At 49.4% G+C, this 14,554-nt stretch overlaps 6 protein-coding genes across 6 annotated transcripts; 4 read left to right on the top strand and 2 right to left on the bottom strand.

Annotated features, from left to right (window-relative positions):
- The first annotated feature begins 64 nt into the window (after positions 1–64).
- EJ05DRAFT_539646 (uncharacterized protein) lies at positions 65–1,107 on the top strand. The gene is made up of 2 exons (XM_033749530.1): positions 65–516; positions 576–1,107. The coding sequence occupies exons 1-2, from the start codon at positions 303–305 to the stop codon at positions 932–934; spliced, it is 573 nt and encodes a 190-aa protein (XP_033599213.1). The 5' UTR covers positions 65–302; the 3' UTR covers positions 935–1,107.
- Positions 1,108–1,302: 195 nt separating this feature from the next.
- Positions 1,303–1,868, top strand: EJ05DRAFT_502254 (uncharacterized protein; the record flags this gene model as incomplete). Its single annotated transcript, XM_033747227.1, has 2 exons — positions 1,303–1,380; positions 1,431–1,868. The coding sequence occupies 2 exons, from the start codon at positions 1,303–1,305 to the stop codon at positions 1,866–1,868; spliced, it is 516 nt and encodes a 171-aa protein (XP_033599212.1).
- A 449-nt stretch (positions 1,869–2,317) lies between these two features.
- On the top strand, positions 2,318–3,648 carry EJ05DRAFT_502253 (uncharacterized protein; the record flags this gene model as incomplete). The annotated part of the gene is made up of 3 exons (XM_033747226.1): positions 2,318–2,802; positions 2,887–3,536; positions 3,593–3,648. 3 exons carry the CDS (start codon positions 2,318–2,320, stop codon positions 3,646–3,648), a joined length of 1,191 nt encoding a protein of 396 aa, XP_033599211.1.
- A 1,510-nt stretch (positions 3,649–5,158) lies between these two features.
- Positions 5,159–6,843, top strand: EJ05DRAFT_502251 (uncharacterized protein; the record flags this gene model as incomplete). The annotated part of the gene is made up of 7 exons (XM_033747225.1): positions 5,159–5,240; positions 5,289–5,308; positions 5,360–5,396; positions 5,448–5,515; positions 5,576–5,955; positions 6,025–6,092; positions 6,146–6,843. The coding sequence occupies 7 exons, from the start codon at positions 5,159–5,161 to the stop codon at positions 6,841–6,843; spliced, it is 1,353 nt and encodes a 450-aa protein (XP_033599210.1).
- Positions 6,844–7,634: 791 nt separating this feature from the next.
- Positions 7,635–9,415, bottom strand: EJ05DRAFT_76652 (uncharacterized protein). The gene is made up of 4 exons (XM_033749962.1): positions 9,283–9,415; positions 8,803–9,220; positions 8,236–8,747; positions 7,635–8,179 (listed from the first exon to the last, which is right to left on the bottom strand). The coding sequence occupies exons 1-4, from the start codon at positions 9,285–9,287 to the stop codon at positions 7,951–7,953; spliced, it is 1,164 nt and encodes a 387-aa protein (XP_033599209.1). The 5' UTR covers positions 9,288–9,415; the 3' UTR covers positions 7,635–7,950.
- A 2,981-nt stretch (positions 9,416–12,396) lies between these two features.
- EJ05DRAFT_76466 (uncharacterized protein) lies at positions 12,397–14,505 on the bottom strand. The gene is made up of 6 exons (XM_033749961.1): positions 14,185–14,505; positions 13,993–14,128; positions 13,376–13,937; positions 13,018–13,326; positions 12,832–12,963; positions 12,397–12,778 (listed from the first exon to the last, which is right to left on the bottom strand). Exons 1-6 carry the CDS (start codon positions 14,384–14,386, stop codon positions 12,515–12,517), a joined length of 1,605 nt encoding a protein of 534 aa, XP_033599208.1. The 5' UTR covers positions 14,387–14,505; the 3' UTR covers positions 12,397–12,514.
- Positions 14,506–14,554: the final 49 nt, after the last annotated feature.

Here is a 14,554-nt window from a genome sequence, read left to right as displayed (position 1 = left end):
CAGGCCCACTATCAAAGCTTGTATTGGCCCCAAGCCCGCCATCTTGATGAAGGCGATTGAGCGAGTCTAGCCATAGACAGGCAAGTCATAATGAAACACACTCCTTTTCCCACGGCTTCGACATAGGAGTGGATGTCCTTTAAAGGGACGCTATACCGTCCACTCTCTTTGCCCTGTCGTTTCCTCGTTGTTGTACTACCACACTTCGATTCCCTTCCAAAGGCTTCATTCAGTGCTTCAATCACTCACTCACTCACTCCCTCATTTTTGTCTCTTTGTAGTTAGATACACCATCTTTCAAAATGCATGCCTCTTCCATCATCTTTGCCTTCGCGGCCGTAGCCGCTGCTGCCTCTTCTCCGGCGAAGCAGTTCTCCTTCAACAAGCGTCAGGTCTCCCAGGACATTGACCCATCCATTCTCTGTGGTGATGACTACGTCGACTGCAACAACGGCTGGTGCTGTGGATCTGGCGAGACTTGCGGAACCATCGCTGACCTCCCTACATGCGACAACGGTATGGCTACCTGAACAAAAGAATGACAGAGAACACATTATATTAACATCTTGCTGCAGGCGGCGACATCGCATACCCTTACAACACCGCTGCCGCTGAGTCCGCCCTTGCCATCGCCTCCAGCCTGCTGCCCTCTGGTATTCTCCCAAGCGATCTCCCCGGCCAGGTTACCGACCTTGTTCCCTCGCATCTCGCCACTCTGATTCCCACTGGGCTGGCTTCCTTGACTTCGCTTCTTCCGGGTACTACCAATGGTGCTGACCACAGCGCGAGCCACAGTGCGTCTAGCAGCAGTCCTACCAACTCTGAGGGTGCTGCTGCTGGGCTGAGGGCGCCTGGTGTTTCGGGTGCCTGGGGCGTTGCTGGTATTTGGGCTACTGCTGTTGTTGGTGGTATGGCTTGGGTTTTGGTTAGATAGGTTATGTTTGGGATTGGGATTGAAATGCTTGGTGCCCTGGTATAGGGTGTGATGGCAGGTACCAAGGATCGGGCTGAGTCGTAGTCGCGTATGTCGAATTTGGTCTGTCCACGTAGATAAGCGTAACTGTTAATTTAGCGCTATTTTCTACTTGTAAATCTGTGCTGTGCAGATATTGCTATAAGTGTGGGTGTTCTGCCGTGAATAGTCGAATTGGATAGGAGTCTAAAGACGAGGGAGGCATTGTTGCCTTAACAATAAGGCACCAGCCCCGCAACCCCACTGTGCCTCGCCTCTGCGTGAGTACCTCTCCCTCGAGCAGCTTCAAGCATTCAAACTTACAGAGAACCTCTGCTGGCAGGTATAAAATGGCTGCCACATTGTCATCTTCGACTGGCACATCTGCCGTGCGCGATAAGTCGCCATGGGCAAACAAGTTCCGGGGCGTAAGTCACAAAACTCACGCATAGTGTCGCAACCAACTCACCGACCGCAGGCCACTGTTGAAGACCTCGACCCTCCTCCTGCGCTCTCCGTCAAGCCATCGCAACCAATCTCACACGCTATGATGAGTGCCTTCGAACGCGACTACACACACCTCACTGTCACTTCTCAGGAGAACCGCGCCTTACTCGGGTACCTGAGCATTCCACGATTGAAAGAGCTGCTGAAGGATGGCAAAGTCCGCGAGAATGACCCAGTGGAAAGCGCAATGTTGAAGTTCCGACGGAAGGGCCGGGTGTATAAAGTCATCACGATGGACACGCCGCTGGAAGATCTCGAGGCTTTCTTCGCTGGCCGTGGTTCGGGGCTCGAGGGCGAGACGCAGGATTTTGCGGTTGTCACGGATGGTAGCAGGAGATTTGTCCTTGGGGTTGCTACGAAGTGGGACCTAGAAGAGTTTGTGAAGAGGAGACCGGTGTATGATAACTGAGTGAAGAAGGTGGATCTGTTTTCATGCCGTCATCGTTCTTCGCATGCATCTATGGCGCCGGGGATTTTGTAAATTGGCCGTACATAATAATGTACGGTCGGATGCTTGTATCAGCACGCTTCAACGCGTACAATACCGAAAGAGACGCTTGCGTTCTGGCATCAATAAATCGCTGATTACGGGATTGGACGGGACCAGCAGAAATATACTTATTATGCACACTTCTGGTTAGCTGCCGTCACAATGCCGCTCACGTGACGTCTTAGATTCCGGCCAGAGCCTCAATACTCGTGAATGCTCTCAACAATCTTCACCTTTGGTCCTCTGCTGCTTGGATTTTCTTGATAAATGCGCCCAGATGGGTCGCGCTTCTGTCTTGTAGCTCTTTTCTTGCGCAGTTTTCGCGACAGGCAAGCCTGTCATCAACACTATCGACACTTATCGCCTCGATGTACATATTTCGATCAACAGCACCTTCGCAGCCCGGCGCTTTCTTGCAGACTTCAAACGTGACGCGCCGTTGCCTATCGACCTTGTCCTCCCGCATCAGACTACCTGCAAGGCTATCTGCGCGATGTTATAGCAGCGAGAAGCAGTCCAACTCGGACCGGAGGCTTACAGGTGGCACCACTACTCCGGCACCTTCTGAGGAAGCTCTGAAGTCAAAGGCTCCCTTCTACTTCGAAGCCGGGTACGCACTCTTTGCAAAGCGCCCGTCTCGACCTTTTCCTCCGCCCTTTCTATCCTACCCCAGCGGCAGCTTTTCGGACCCGCTCAGCACGCACCACCGCAGCCGAGACCGGCGCTCATACTACGATGGCGAGATGATACGCGGTATCACAAACGGAGACGACGCAGTGCTAGTGTCTGATAATTTCATCTGTGCAAACGATGGCGTCGGGGCTTGGGCGCACCGAGAAAAGGGGCATGCAGCGTGAGTGAGGCACAGCGGCTGGCGAAGCCCCAAAAAGGTCGTACGTTGCACGGGATTACCAACTAACAAGTTTTGCTCTTCCAGACTATGGGCCCGCCTGATACTTCACTTCTGGGCGCTGGAGGCAGAGAAAGATCAGTATGGGAGAGACGCAGAGCCGAACCCGGTGCGATACCTGCAGGAGGCGTATGAGAATACAAAGAAGGCTACGAATGAATGGCAAGGCACGACTACCGCTTGTAGTGCGTTACTGGGCGCGGACAAGGACGATCCTTCAAAGCCTATATTATATGTGACGCAGCTTGGGGACTCGCAGGTTCTGGTAATCAGGCCAAAGGATGGAAACACGTTGTTCAAGACGAAAGAGCAGTGGCACTGGTTCGATTGCCCGCGTCAACTCGGCACGAATAGCCCAGACACACCCACTGAGATTGCGGTCATGAATCGCATGGAGCTTGAAGAAGATGATGTTGTCATTGCCATGTCCGACGGCGTAGTGGACAACCTCTGGGAACATGAGATTGTCGACTTCGTGCTGGAAAGCCTGCGCAAGTGGAACAATGGCGAGGTCGCGAAAGAGAGAGGAAAGGACCCTGGCGAAGAGAGCCACGCGCAAGGCATGCATTACGTTGCAGAAGAATTGGTCAAAGAGGCCAGGAAGATTGCCGAAGATCCATTTGCTGAGAGTCCGTACATGGAGAAGGCTGTTGAGGAAGGTCTGTCTATTGAAGGAGGTGAGTTTCATCATTTGTCGCAGAGATCAAGACTTGGGACTGATCGAGCTGGTCAGGCAAACTTGACGATATCAGTGTAGTCGCTGCGCAATGCAAACGCAGGAATGGATGATCCACGCCCCTGGCTAATATGCATCGCCCGGCATCGACGCTTCGAATCGTCTTAAGCAGCGACGAAGGCATCTAATTGGCCTTCTAAGATTGGTCGGCTTGCCAGAAAAAATATTGAATCGCTAGACGAGTGGGACCAATGGCGAAGTCCGGTGGAATAATTCACCATGCACGACGACGACCACCACCACCACAGCCGAGATCTGTGGGTGGGATGGCACAGATCGGTTTGCCCCATTGAGGATCGCGTGGGGAGCAAGGAATGCCCTGCAGTGTACGCAATGCAAAGAATGCGCTGGTCAGGGCTCAACGCGGCAATGCAGCCTCACTGATGATCGTACCTTGCATGAACCTCTCAGCTGAGCCCTGGCCATTCATCATGGTCATGCCAATGTTGAAGGCTAAGACGGACCTTCTTCTCAAGCCGATTGCTGATATCGCGCGGATAGATGAGCACCAAACAGCCTTTCATATTGCTTGTCAAGGCCATGTCCGCAAATTCTATCCTGGAACTTCGTATCGATACTCAATAATCGATAGACACAACAGATCGCTACCTTACCTGACACCAATGGGATCTACCGCGCTACCGGACTCTCATGTCGACTCGACTAGATATCTTGGCAAGCACGGCTTGATCCGCAGGACCGGGAATCGCTTCCCCGGAACGCTAGTAAACCTCAACCAATCGCGCTATCACAATCCATTCTCCGTAGATGCAGGCCAATGCATGTAAAATGCGGGTTGAGGTATCATTGTGGTCGCACATTTGCCACGAGCTCAAGTGATAGTGTAAGTGTACTGTTGTAACTCGAATGGACTGCGCGCGCCGCGGGAAGAGCGGTTCGTGGTGTAAAAATAAACATTTATCTTATTCTAATCATCGCCACTTCAAGTCTTTTGTTTTCTTCTCGATACATGTTGATATGCCTTTGCCTGCCTCTGTCCCGCTGTTAGTTTACCTTTTCTGTGACTGTCAGGTTGTACTTTGGGTCGTGGATTTGGGTTGACTCGCGCCATAAATTCTTCATTATGATCATGATATGCAGTGATTACTCACTGATGGAGTGGACTATGCTTATGTTATTCCATTGGGTGCTCGACCTACCTTTATACAGACTCTACTGCATACTAACAACCTCGCCGACCACCCAGACATGCCTGCTCCGGACTCCGTGCTTGCAGTGTGCAGTATCAGCCCCACTGTTCTTTTTCCTGTAAACGCTGCGGACTCTACATGAATTGCCCTGATTTTTGCAGTTGTCAAAACAATGCTCCGATGGCTCGTCCATATATCAGGGCGACGAATGGTCATTGCTCAGTGTCCAAGTCTCATCTACCGTCCCCAGGTTTTCGTCGAATGCCATATATCCCCAATCCGCAGTCATATAGGACTGGGCTTCGTTGTGCCCTTGTGCCATTGTCGTTATAGACTTCTTGTATCTTGACATCCACAATACACCAGAGCCATGTTGCCCAGGCAGAATGCTGTCATTGGCGTTAGTGTCGCCATGTCTGTCCTGTCATTTGGCGCTGTGACGGTCAGGTTACTCCAACGGAAAATCTTGAGTGGGACTTATAAGCAACATGATTGTATGATAATAGACCAGCTTCGATAGTCCACTTCGCTGACTGCTTCAGGGTTTATTCTCGCGGCAACTGTATGGGCGACAACTACGTGATCTGTTGCAATAGCTAATAAACTGTTGAAGGTCTTTGGAATTGCAATGTCTCTTGGCCTCATAATCAGTAAGATCACTTTTGTCATCTTCTAATTCACCACTGATATCGACGTCTCAGGCACATCATTCGGACTCGGTACCCACGAAAGCGATCTAGAATTCCTAAATGGTATCCGCATGCGCCAGGTCAGTACTCCTCCACCCTCTCCCCGCGCATACCATATTTCCACTAACATACCCAAACAGGCCGTCCTCGTCACAAACATCTTCTATCTCTCCTGCAACATGCTCGTCAAGCTCTCCCTCCTGCAATTCTACCGCGACCTCACCATGAGCACACCCGCACACTACTTCATCCACTTCATGACCTTTGTCTCCGTCGGCTTCGGCGCCTCCTCCATCATCGTCGTACTCGCCCAGTGCGTGCCCATGGCCCGCATCTTCGACCCCACCGTGCCTGGCACATGTTCGAATATCAGATTTATGGACTTTTCGATCTCGAATGGGTTCCTGATGATGGGCATTGATACAGTGCTGTATGCGATGCCGGTGGTGTTTACATGGAATCTCCAGGTTTCTAGGGCGAGTAAGGTTGGGTTGTACTTCGTGTTTGGGCTGGGGCTTGTGTGAGTTGCCCTATTCTTCCCTGGATGCTTGCATAGTAGTCCCATACTAACTTAGATTTCCTACAATAGCGTCCTCATCGCCTCCGCGCTGCGCGTCTGGATCATGTACGAAATAAAATCCACTGGCGACATGGCCTGTATGTCTCCCCGTACCTCTTTTACCCCCATACTAACTCTCCCACCCCAACAGTCCAATACGGCCAGTTAATGCTCTGCTCCACCATCGAAAACCACCTCGCCATCGCCGTCGCCTGCGCCCCCTACATCAAAACCTTCCTGCGCAACTCCCTCCTCACGCGCGCCTACGCCTCCTTCAGATCCCGCATCATCACCATCGTCGCCGCTGCCACCGCGCCCTCGGCCGACAAATCAAACAACAACCACTACAACCACCACCATAACAACAACAATGACGATGATGACGATAATGATCGCATCACATCCCTCGGCCCCGCTTCCGGCCCACCCATGATCCCGCCCGTGCGCGTCCACGGCGGCTTCCGAAACGCGTTCCGCACATGTGAGTTCTTCTCGCAACTTACGGGGCGGTGGACGGTGAGGGTGGGGGATGGGACCGGGGCCGGGACCGGACTCGGGTATGCGGAGCGCGAAGGGGATGTGGAGATGAATGCCGGTCTTGGTAGACACGCGGGCGATGACATGCGTTCGCATCCGGCGCTGAGGAGTGAGCAGGAGCAGGAGGAGCAGGATCAAGGGTGGGATGTAGTAGGGCCAGAAGGGGATGACGGGAGTGAGAAGGAAGGGGTGGTGGTCGTGCGGTTGGACGGGGTGCGGTTGTCGGAGGGGAGTTCGCGGTATTCGACGCCTGTGGGGACGTCGCCTGGGCCGGTGGTGTTGGAGAAGGGGTATTTTGGGGACAGGGTGTAAGATGGGAAATGTTGGTGGTGGGTGTATGATTGGGTTGGGAGAGTGGTGTGCGTCATGATCATGAATTATGAGAGGTTTGTATCGTTGATTGGTGTATTATATTATACGTTGTACGCTGGCTTTGGGCGCTGATGTTTGGTGTTTTTGGATGGATTTCGATTGGTTTGACTTGGGGCAAAAGGGGAAGGGGCGGCATATACCTTTCTTTCCTGACGACGGCATCGTGTGCCATTCGGTTTTCGTTTCTTTTGTCTTTTTGTATACCACACTCAGGCTACGGTCTGCTTGGCTACGTCCATGTTCTATTTTTGTCTTATATAGATACGATACGACGTTTTCACACAAAAGCCATGGTTTTTCCTATGTGTGTTTTCTTCCTTAGTCTGGATACGTACTCTGTGACACACAGCTCCCACAAGTATATATCCAATAGTACACATTCCAAACTTCCTCCTAGGAGAGAGAGAGAGAGAGAGAGAAAGAGAGAAGAAGAAAAAGAGAAGAAGAAGAAGAAAAAGAAAAAAGAAGAAGTAGAAGACTTTCATAAAAGATGCTGTAGTCCAAGCAAGCTCCGGGTCTTATGATGGTGATGAGTTTGACTGGAAGATCTCAGCAAGCTTTAAGCTTGCTCAAATTCCTGGACATTAACAGCTAATCAGTCTTTCAACTTCATTCTCTCTACTACATCGAAACTCTTCATGTGTGACCCTACGCTGCATCTTACGAACCTGGCATACAGTGTCGCGGAGCATAAATGATGTCATATGCAGATATCTCCTTACCACAGGCACACTATGACACACATAGGTACATTCTTTCATTCACTGATCTACACATTAAATACTATTATTATATCACAGAAAACCACTACAACTGCGTAGAAAGACAATACATACACACAGCAATATGACCACCTCAACTACACCCCACTTTCGAGACTAAAGTCACTCAGGCCAACATTTTTTCACGCATCGAAAGCAAGATCCACAATCAGATCCGAACTCCTTAGTGCAGTCTTTCTAGTATGCAGACATGCGGGTATCAACCAGGATCCATATTCTAATAAAACGCTACGCCAAAATGTGTTTGCCTATGGGTGGTGAGACTTCACCTCGTTTCAGCACTTTTACCCTTCCTATTTCCGAAAAAGGAAGATCGCTTGCTGGGCTGTGTCGGAGAGGAGAGGGAATTCATTGAAGGGGTGTTACTGTCCACTCTCGAAAGTCCGGGAGGCGAAAGTCCGGCATCGGGTTTCTGAACATCTTTCGATTCAAGGAAGCTACCGGTGATCATTTTATCGACATCTCCGGTCCAGGGTTCGTGGTCGACGATATCGCTGAACATTTGTCAGTCGGGCGGCTGGCTACATGATGACTAGGATGGAAGACTTACGGGAGTTCGTGTTTTGTCTTGATCTCATCGTCCAGGGCCCGCAGGCGATCTATCGCTTTTTGGTCGTGTCCAAAGTATATGAACTCTATACTGAAGCGGCGCTTCATTTGACGATCCATCTTGTAATCCTTTGTGCGTGTGATAAACTTCACCAAGGCTTTCTCGACGGCATCATCTTCGGCACCTCCGGTCCACAAGCCGTCAGTGAACACAAGAAGCGTCATACCCTTTTCTTGGGGTGTTCTGATATACTCGTCAAAGATAGTGCCGAGCGATGCGGCCATGTCCGTGTTCATAGAGCGATCATTTGGGGTGGCTTCGCGAATATTCTTTAGGAATTTGCTTGGTGCGTCTGCCTTCTTGCCCTTGAGTCTAAATTTGTCCGTTCCAGTGAAAAGAAGATCCAAGCCATCTTTATCCAGGCCAGTGAGATTCATCGCCATAGTCTCCACTACAAAAGATACGAGAGCCCACCATGGTCGCATGGTCGGCGCGTTGTCAACCACAAATACCTGCGACATAGGAGTCAGAATCCTTGGCGAGTCACGCGACAGATCTTCTACTTACAATGTCCCTATTCGACACAAAGTAGCTTAGCCTCTTGTTCCGCGGAGAATTTATCAACCAGGATCGAATAAGTCCTGGATTCTTACGTTCAAGCTCGCGGCGAACGATGAAGATGTCCAGTTCTGGGTGTTTGTTTCTAACGTCGGTAACGGTGGCATATTCATCTATTTGAATGCTGACGTTAGACGGTTCCTCTTCTATTGGCACCGGGGACTGTAATAGTATTTTTTCCTCGTTCAACAATATTGCAGTATCTGACGGGCCTTCTTGCGGCTCACTCCTGGATGAGATCAGTGAATCCATCGGGTCAAATCCCTTCTGCTCGTATTTCTTGATCTTGGTCTCTGGTGAGTTGGGCGGGGTGGCTGGGTGAATTTGCCCCCCCGGGTCCCTTGTATCCTCAGGCCTAGATGCGGAAGTATTTAGTATATTGATAAGCACCTGAGGAGTGGCAAAGTTCGGATGTGGGTTAGAACGTATCTCATGTGTATTGTGTAACCCAGGATAGTCTGGGTGTGTCACCATGGAAGGAACACTTGACATATGAGGATGCGGAGAGAGCTCCAAAGTCTGGGGACTCGTAAGGCCACGACCGTATGTACCTCCATTCTCCTTGTGCGCATAGGTTTCCTTAGTCCTGATTTTTAGTGGTGCCGGTAGTGGCACATTACGACTTTCCCATCGATCTGATGGACCAGGCTCATCTATGTCCACATCATAGGTGTTGGGACTTTCAGTCAAATGGGCCAAAGGTATTGTATTCATCATCGTTTCAGGATTCCTGTGCGCAGTCCTAGACAGTGGGTTCTTCTCTATCCATTCTGTCTTGCCCGCACGCTGCGATTTTCGATAGTTCCTGGTAGGAAGTGGCCCCAAAATGATACCTTTGTCTCTAGCGGTCTTTTCGCTTTCAAGAGGAGTGGTATCTTTAGACATGACGGTCAGGTTGCTATTGGAAGTACCTTGGCGGGCAGCTGCCGTCTGCTCAATAGTCACAAGCCGCTGCTGGAGCTCTGGTGCAATTTGACGCAACCTTTGGTCAGCGAAGTGAGCTTGAACATCCTGTCTGGCCTCCCACTCTGCAATCTTGAGTGCATCCGAAAGCTGGTTTGAGGAATAACGTGCGTGAGGATCCTCCAACAACAGGTGATCCTCTACTAATGTTAAGACACGGTCTGTGATGGTATCAGTACGCCTGGTGCTGTTGCGAACATAATCGTGCCAGAGACGGATCTGAGGTAAAACCCTATAGCCGTCATGGAACGAGCTGTCCGATCTGGGGATCTGAATACCCCGTTTACTCCTATCTTCTGGTGCGTGTCGGCGGCGAAGGTCACGTACAACGCCAATACGGAACTCTTGGTACTGTTCTAGTCCCTGGTAGCCAAGAGCAAGCCATGTCGCAGCTTCCGATAGGACACAGCCAAAAGACCACGTGTCAATGGTCTGAGTAACGTTGGTAGTGGTGCCACGATTTTGTCTCATGGCTTCGCATTCAGGTGCTCCTACAGTCCAATCAGAACATGTTCTTTTCTAGGCCAATAATCTGTACCGTATGCAAATGTGCCTCCATAAATATACTCCGAAGGAACTACCTCTTTCTTTTCGAATTTCCTAAACTTTGAGAATCCAAAGTCAGCCAACTTGAATTCACCATTAACTCTTAAGATGTTTTCTGGTTTGACATCAGAATGCCACCTGTAGATGGATGTCAATACCTTTCTCTATCACTATCGTAAGACATACCCAGATAAGTATGTGCTAGTATCAGCGTTTCGGTACTTTGTATGGTGAAACTGACTGAGAGCATCGGAGACCTTGAACAACTCATTCCAGAACGAAAATATCTCTTCCGGCAAGATAGGGGGAATTTGAGATGTATCTTCGAGGTAGTTCATGAGATCGCGTTCTCCGAACTCGAGGATGAGAGCAAAGTTGCGGAGGTCCTGGCCTCTGCGATATTCAGGGTTGATCTCATCGATCTCATATGAGCCGAAGCATTGGACCATTCCTGCTTGACCTCGCAGTACATTGAACGCTTCTCTTTCCCAATTAAACACTTCATAATCTTTCTCTGCGTAGCCCTTGATGGCGAGCCGGTAACACTGTTGGCGATGAGCGGAGAAATACCACTTACTTCGATTCCACTTACTATGCCATGCCCAGCACATTCGAATCGGAACTGAGTCATCCGATCTTTCATATCGCTTGACAGCATATCTTCTTTGATGGTCACTTGCCAGACATCTGCGGTACCGCCCTCATTAATTCTTTCGCGAGAGCAGTAGGGTATGATTTGATCGCGAGACCTCACTATTGTATGCGAATCAAGCTCAAAACGAGCCGGACAGAAGGCCCATCTGCTATTGTAAAAAGCGTCGATAATTTGCGGCGCTTCGCCACCAAGATTCCGCTGCAATTCAGCCATACTCAGATCTTCACTGAGGCGACTGTCCGTTATATTGGCATCGAGGAATTTGTCAATATGATGCCCATAGTCGTGCTCCATGAGAATAGCAAAGACTATGTAGGATTGCGATAGCTGGCGAGAATCCACCTTTTGATATATATCTGAGAAGGCAACACTTAGCAGTCTCCTGATATTGGTATGCTCCTGAGATTCTTCTCTCGTGTTAAGCCAGTCTTGGAGCCGATCAACGAGTATATATTGTCGACCACAGTATGCCTTCGTCCTCAAGCTTTCGAGCTTTCTCTTGAACGTATCGACAATGCTGGGAAATGTATGGGGCGTATGTGCCGTAGCGAACTGCATCTTGATCTTTGTCAAAGTGAAACCGCTGCAAATTGAGCGAGGCTCAGCCTCGTGGGGCCGATCGGACGGTTAAACCCGTAGACGGGCCTTCAAGAGTGAATATGGAGTTCATGAAAGAGATACGCTAGATAATCGCCGATTCAAACGGATGAAAAGTGAACGACAGAAGGATCTAAGAGGTATATGGAAATCCTGCTGCCTTTCCAGAGGTACGATGAGGGTACATCCACGCAGACAAGGCTGCGAGAAGCCCCGCTTAGTCTGCATCTGCATAGTAGCTTTGCAGGTGGTAGAAGACTGATAAGATTGTAAATTACCATAAATCAAGCATACCCTCGGATTTTGCATGGTAAGCGGTGAGCTCGCAAAGCACCCAGCTCTTTCCTCCTTCCTTTTATCACAGCACGCTGCCCGGCCCTAACACGTCTACGATTCTGACCGGGCGAGCTTCACATGCACGTCACCCCGACTTCCATCTCTTGCTTCGTACCCTTGGCATTCTTTTTTTACGAGAGGCTAGTAAGTCGAATCTACTACAACCTGGCCTGTGGACACACGCAGTCATTGGTGTGCGAGAGATGGCCTCTCCACAATGACACTTTGCTGGGAAGTGCTGCTGACAAGGTTTCATGTGTGATCTTGAGGCTATGCTAGTACGCCACATGCCGCAAGCCCCGATCGATGCAATGCTAGAATGAGGCATTACTGCCGACGAGCATCTTGATGTTCACTGCGACATCTTCTCGCGCTGAGACTCAAATCATCTTAGAACCATTTGCATGGCTCCAAATCGTAGACAAGCATGTGTATCTCAAAACAGTTGTATAGCGGCGGCAAGTGCTGGCGACTCATTTCTTTTAACACATTTAGACAACTCCTGATGTTTGGTGCGGTATCGTAAATATATATGTACATTTGTATATTAGTCTCCTACATCCCTTAAACCATCGTTGAGTCTGTCGAGGCACGTTTTCGAAGAGCAAATGAGCCAACCGAGCGTGCTATACCCCGAGCATTTGCGAGCATGAACTTGTTAAACATCGCTGACTTGTTCGCGAAAGAGTGTGACCAATAGACGAATATCAAAGTGAGCGCAGTCAAAGGAACTGTCAGCTGAAGCCATCTGTCCAGTGCTATTGATGAGAACACCACCTTCTCATTATCATTGGCGGAGTAATGAACAACGTCGGTGGAGAAGAAGGCCTGATTCACATTAGAACCATCAGAGAAAGCATAGTAATGGTGGTAACACTGACCGATACGAAACTGCCCGGTAGATATACTCCAAAGACAATTGTCAACATTCTGACTGCAATAGCTTCCCGTTCCATACGATTGCTGACAGCTTCTATTCTCTCAGAAGCCTGAGTCTGCAAGTGTTGCACTATCTTGGAGTGCGTTAGTATGTGTGACAAGTGTGGCTTCCAGATCGTCAATCATACCAATTCTTTTCGATCTTTAACGATTTCCACGAGTGATTTTGCCCTGAACAGTTCCATCTTGGAATTATGCACCATGACACCAAGTTTGGTATCGAAGCAATGCAAGTCGTCGCTGCAGGCATTTTTCAAGGCTGATGGATAATCATGTCTGCTGACCAGCTTACAATAGTATTCGCGAAGTAAGGTCAAGATCTCCACATTCGTCTCCAATGCAATGACGATTCCTGCGGCTTTGTCTAAATGCCGATGCAACCGCATAAGGTGCTCGGATCTGTAATTCTTCGATGGGCTATAGCCGGCGAGCTGAGTCTAACGTCACATTAACAGAGTGATAATGTCTGCGAGTACTTTGCCCTACCTCTTCCTCAACAGTCATTTCAAGCCACTTCAAGAACCATCGCCAACCCTCCGTAGCCCAACGACAGAACATTAGATGTGTTGAGAGGCTCGATCGCAGGCACTCTTCTGGTGATGTGAAAGCCAAGCCACTTGGCCGAACGCTTGATGCAGAGAAATCCTTATAACGGTGGTATAAATCGCGACCCCCTTTTGTGACTATCCAGAGGGTAGTGCCTTCGATTACATCAAACTGATGGTGGATTGCAGCTGGTTGGATGGACCATTCCTGATGATTACCCAAGCCGTTCTCCTCAGATTTCTTGGTCGCGGTCCGTAGATTGTAACATAGCTGGAACTGCCGTCCGCTTCGGCCTAGCTCTGTTGTGACAGGTCCACGTGGTGCTGATAAAGTAGTCTGCTCCATGAAGGCACTGAATTTGAGATCATCTGGTTCGTACTTCAATCCGAATGCTAAAATAAAGTCCAAGTACGCTGGCATGACCTCATGATACGAGAGAACGTTTGTGAGCATGCTTCTGGACACCTTTAGAGCCGCTCTGCTGTGAATACCGTATATGTAGCTGCTAAAGATTAGTGCTTTGCTGGTAATTCGCACGCATGTTTCTTGAGACGTACATAAAACGACATTTCGGATCCCTCCTCTGAGCATATATAAACGGAGGCTTGCGTGGGCACTCTTCATTCATTCTCGACTGTACGCCGAGCCATTCCAATTCTTTGCCCTCCAGATGAATGTTGGTCTTTTTGAGGCCTGAGGATTCGAGTCAGATTGTGTGCTTGTGACATAGTGGACATTGTTCTAAATACCTTCCTGAGGGTCTATATCGCGGAACGTCAGGTCTACCTCTTCTTCGCGTTTTACAAACAACGAAGGTGTCGCTTTGTCTAGTGAAGTGGTTGCGCTTGTTAATGTCCAGGCACATGCATCTAACGTTCTTGTAATGATGTTCTGTGGATACTTGTGGGCTCCTCGGATCGACTCCGCAAGCTGATGGTCAACCAAGAACATTTTGAACAAATAGTGAAGACCAATGGTTGTTGTGCTTGCATAGAATTTACTACTTAAGGAAAGTTATGCTAGAGGAGATATGAACGATCGCGATGTAGTTATTCTTTTGAACAAATTTACAGTGTCAGCCTTACGTTGTCTTGCTTCAACAATGCGTTGTGTGTGGCT

Source organism: Pseudovirgaria hyperparasitica, assembly GCF_010093815.1.
Source record: "Pseudovirgaria hyperparasitica strain CBS 121739 unplaced genomic scaffold EJ05scaffold_11, whole genome shotgun sequence".
NCBI lineage: Eukaryota > Fungi > Ascomycota > Dothideomycetes > Acrospermales > Acrospermaceae > Pseudovirgaria > Pseudovirgaria hyperparasitica.
Note: the sequence above shows the minus strand (reverse complement) of the source record. Positions and strands in the feature narration are given on the sequence as shown.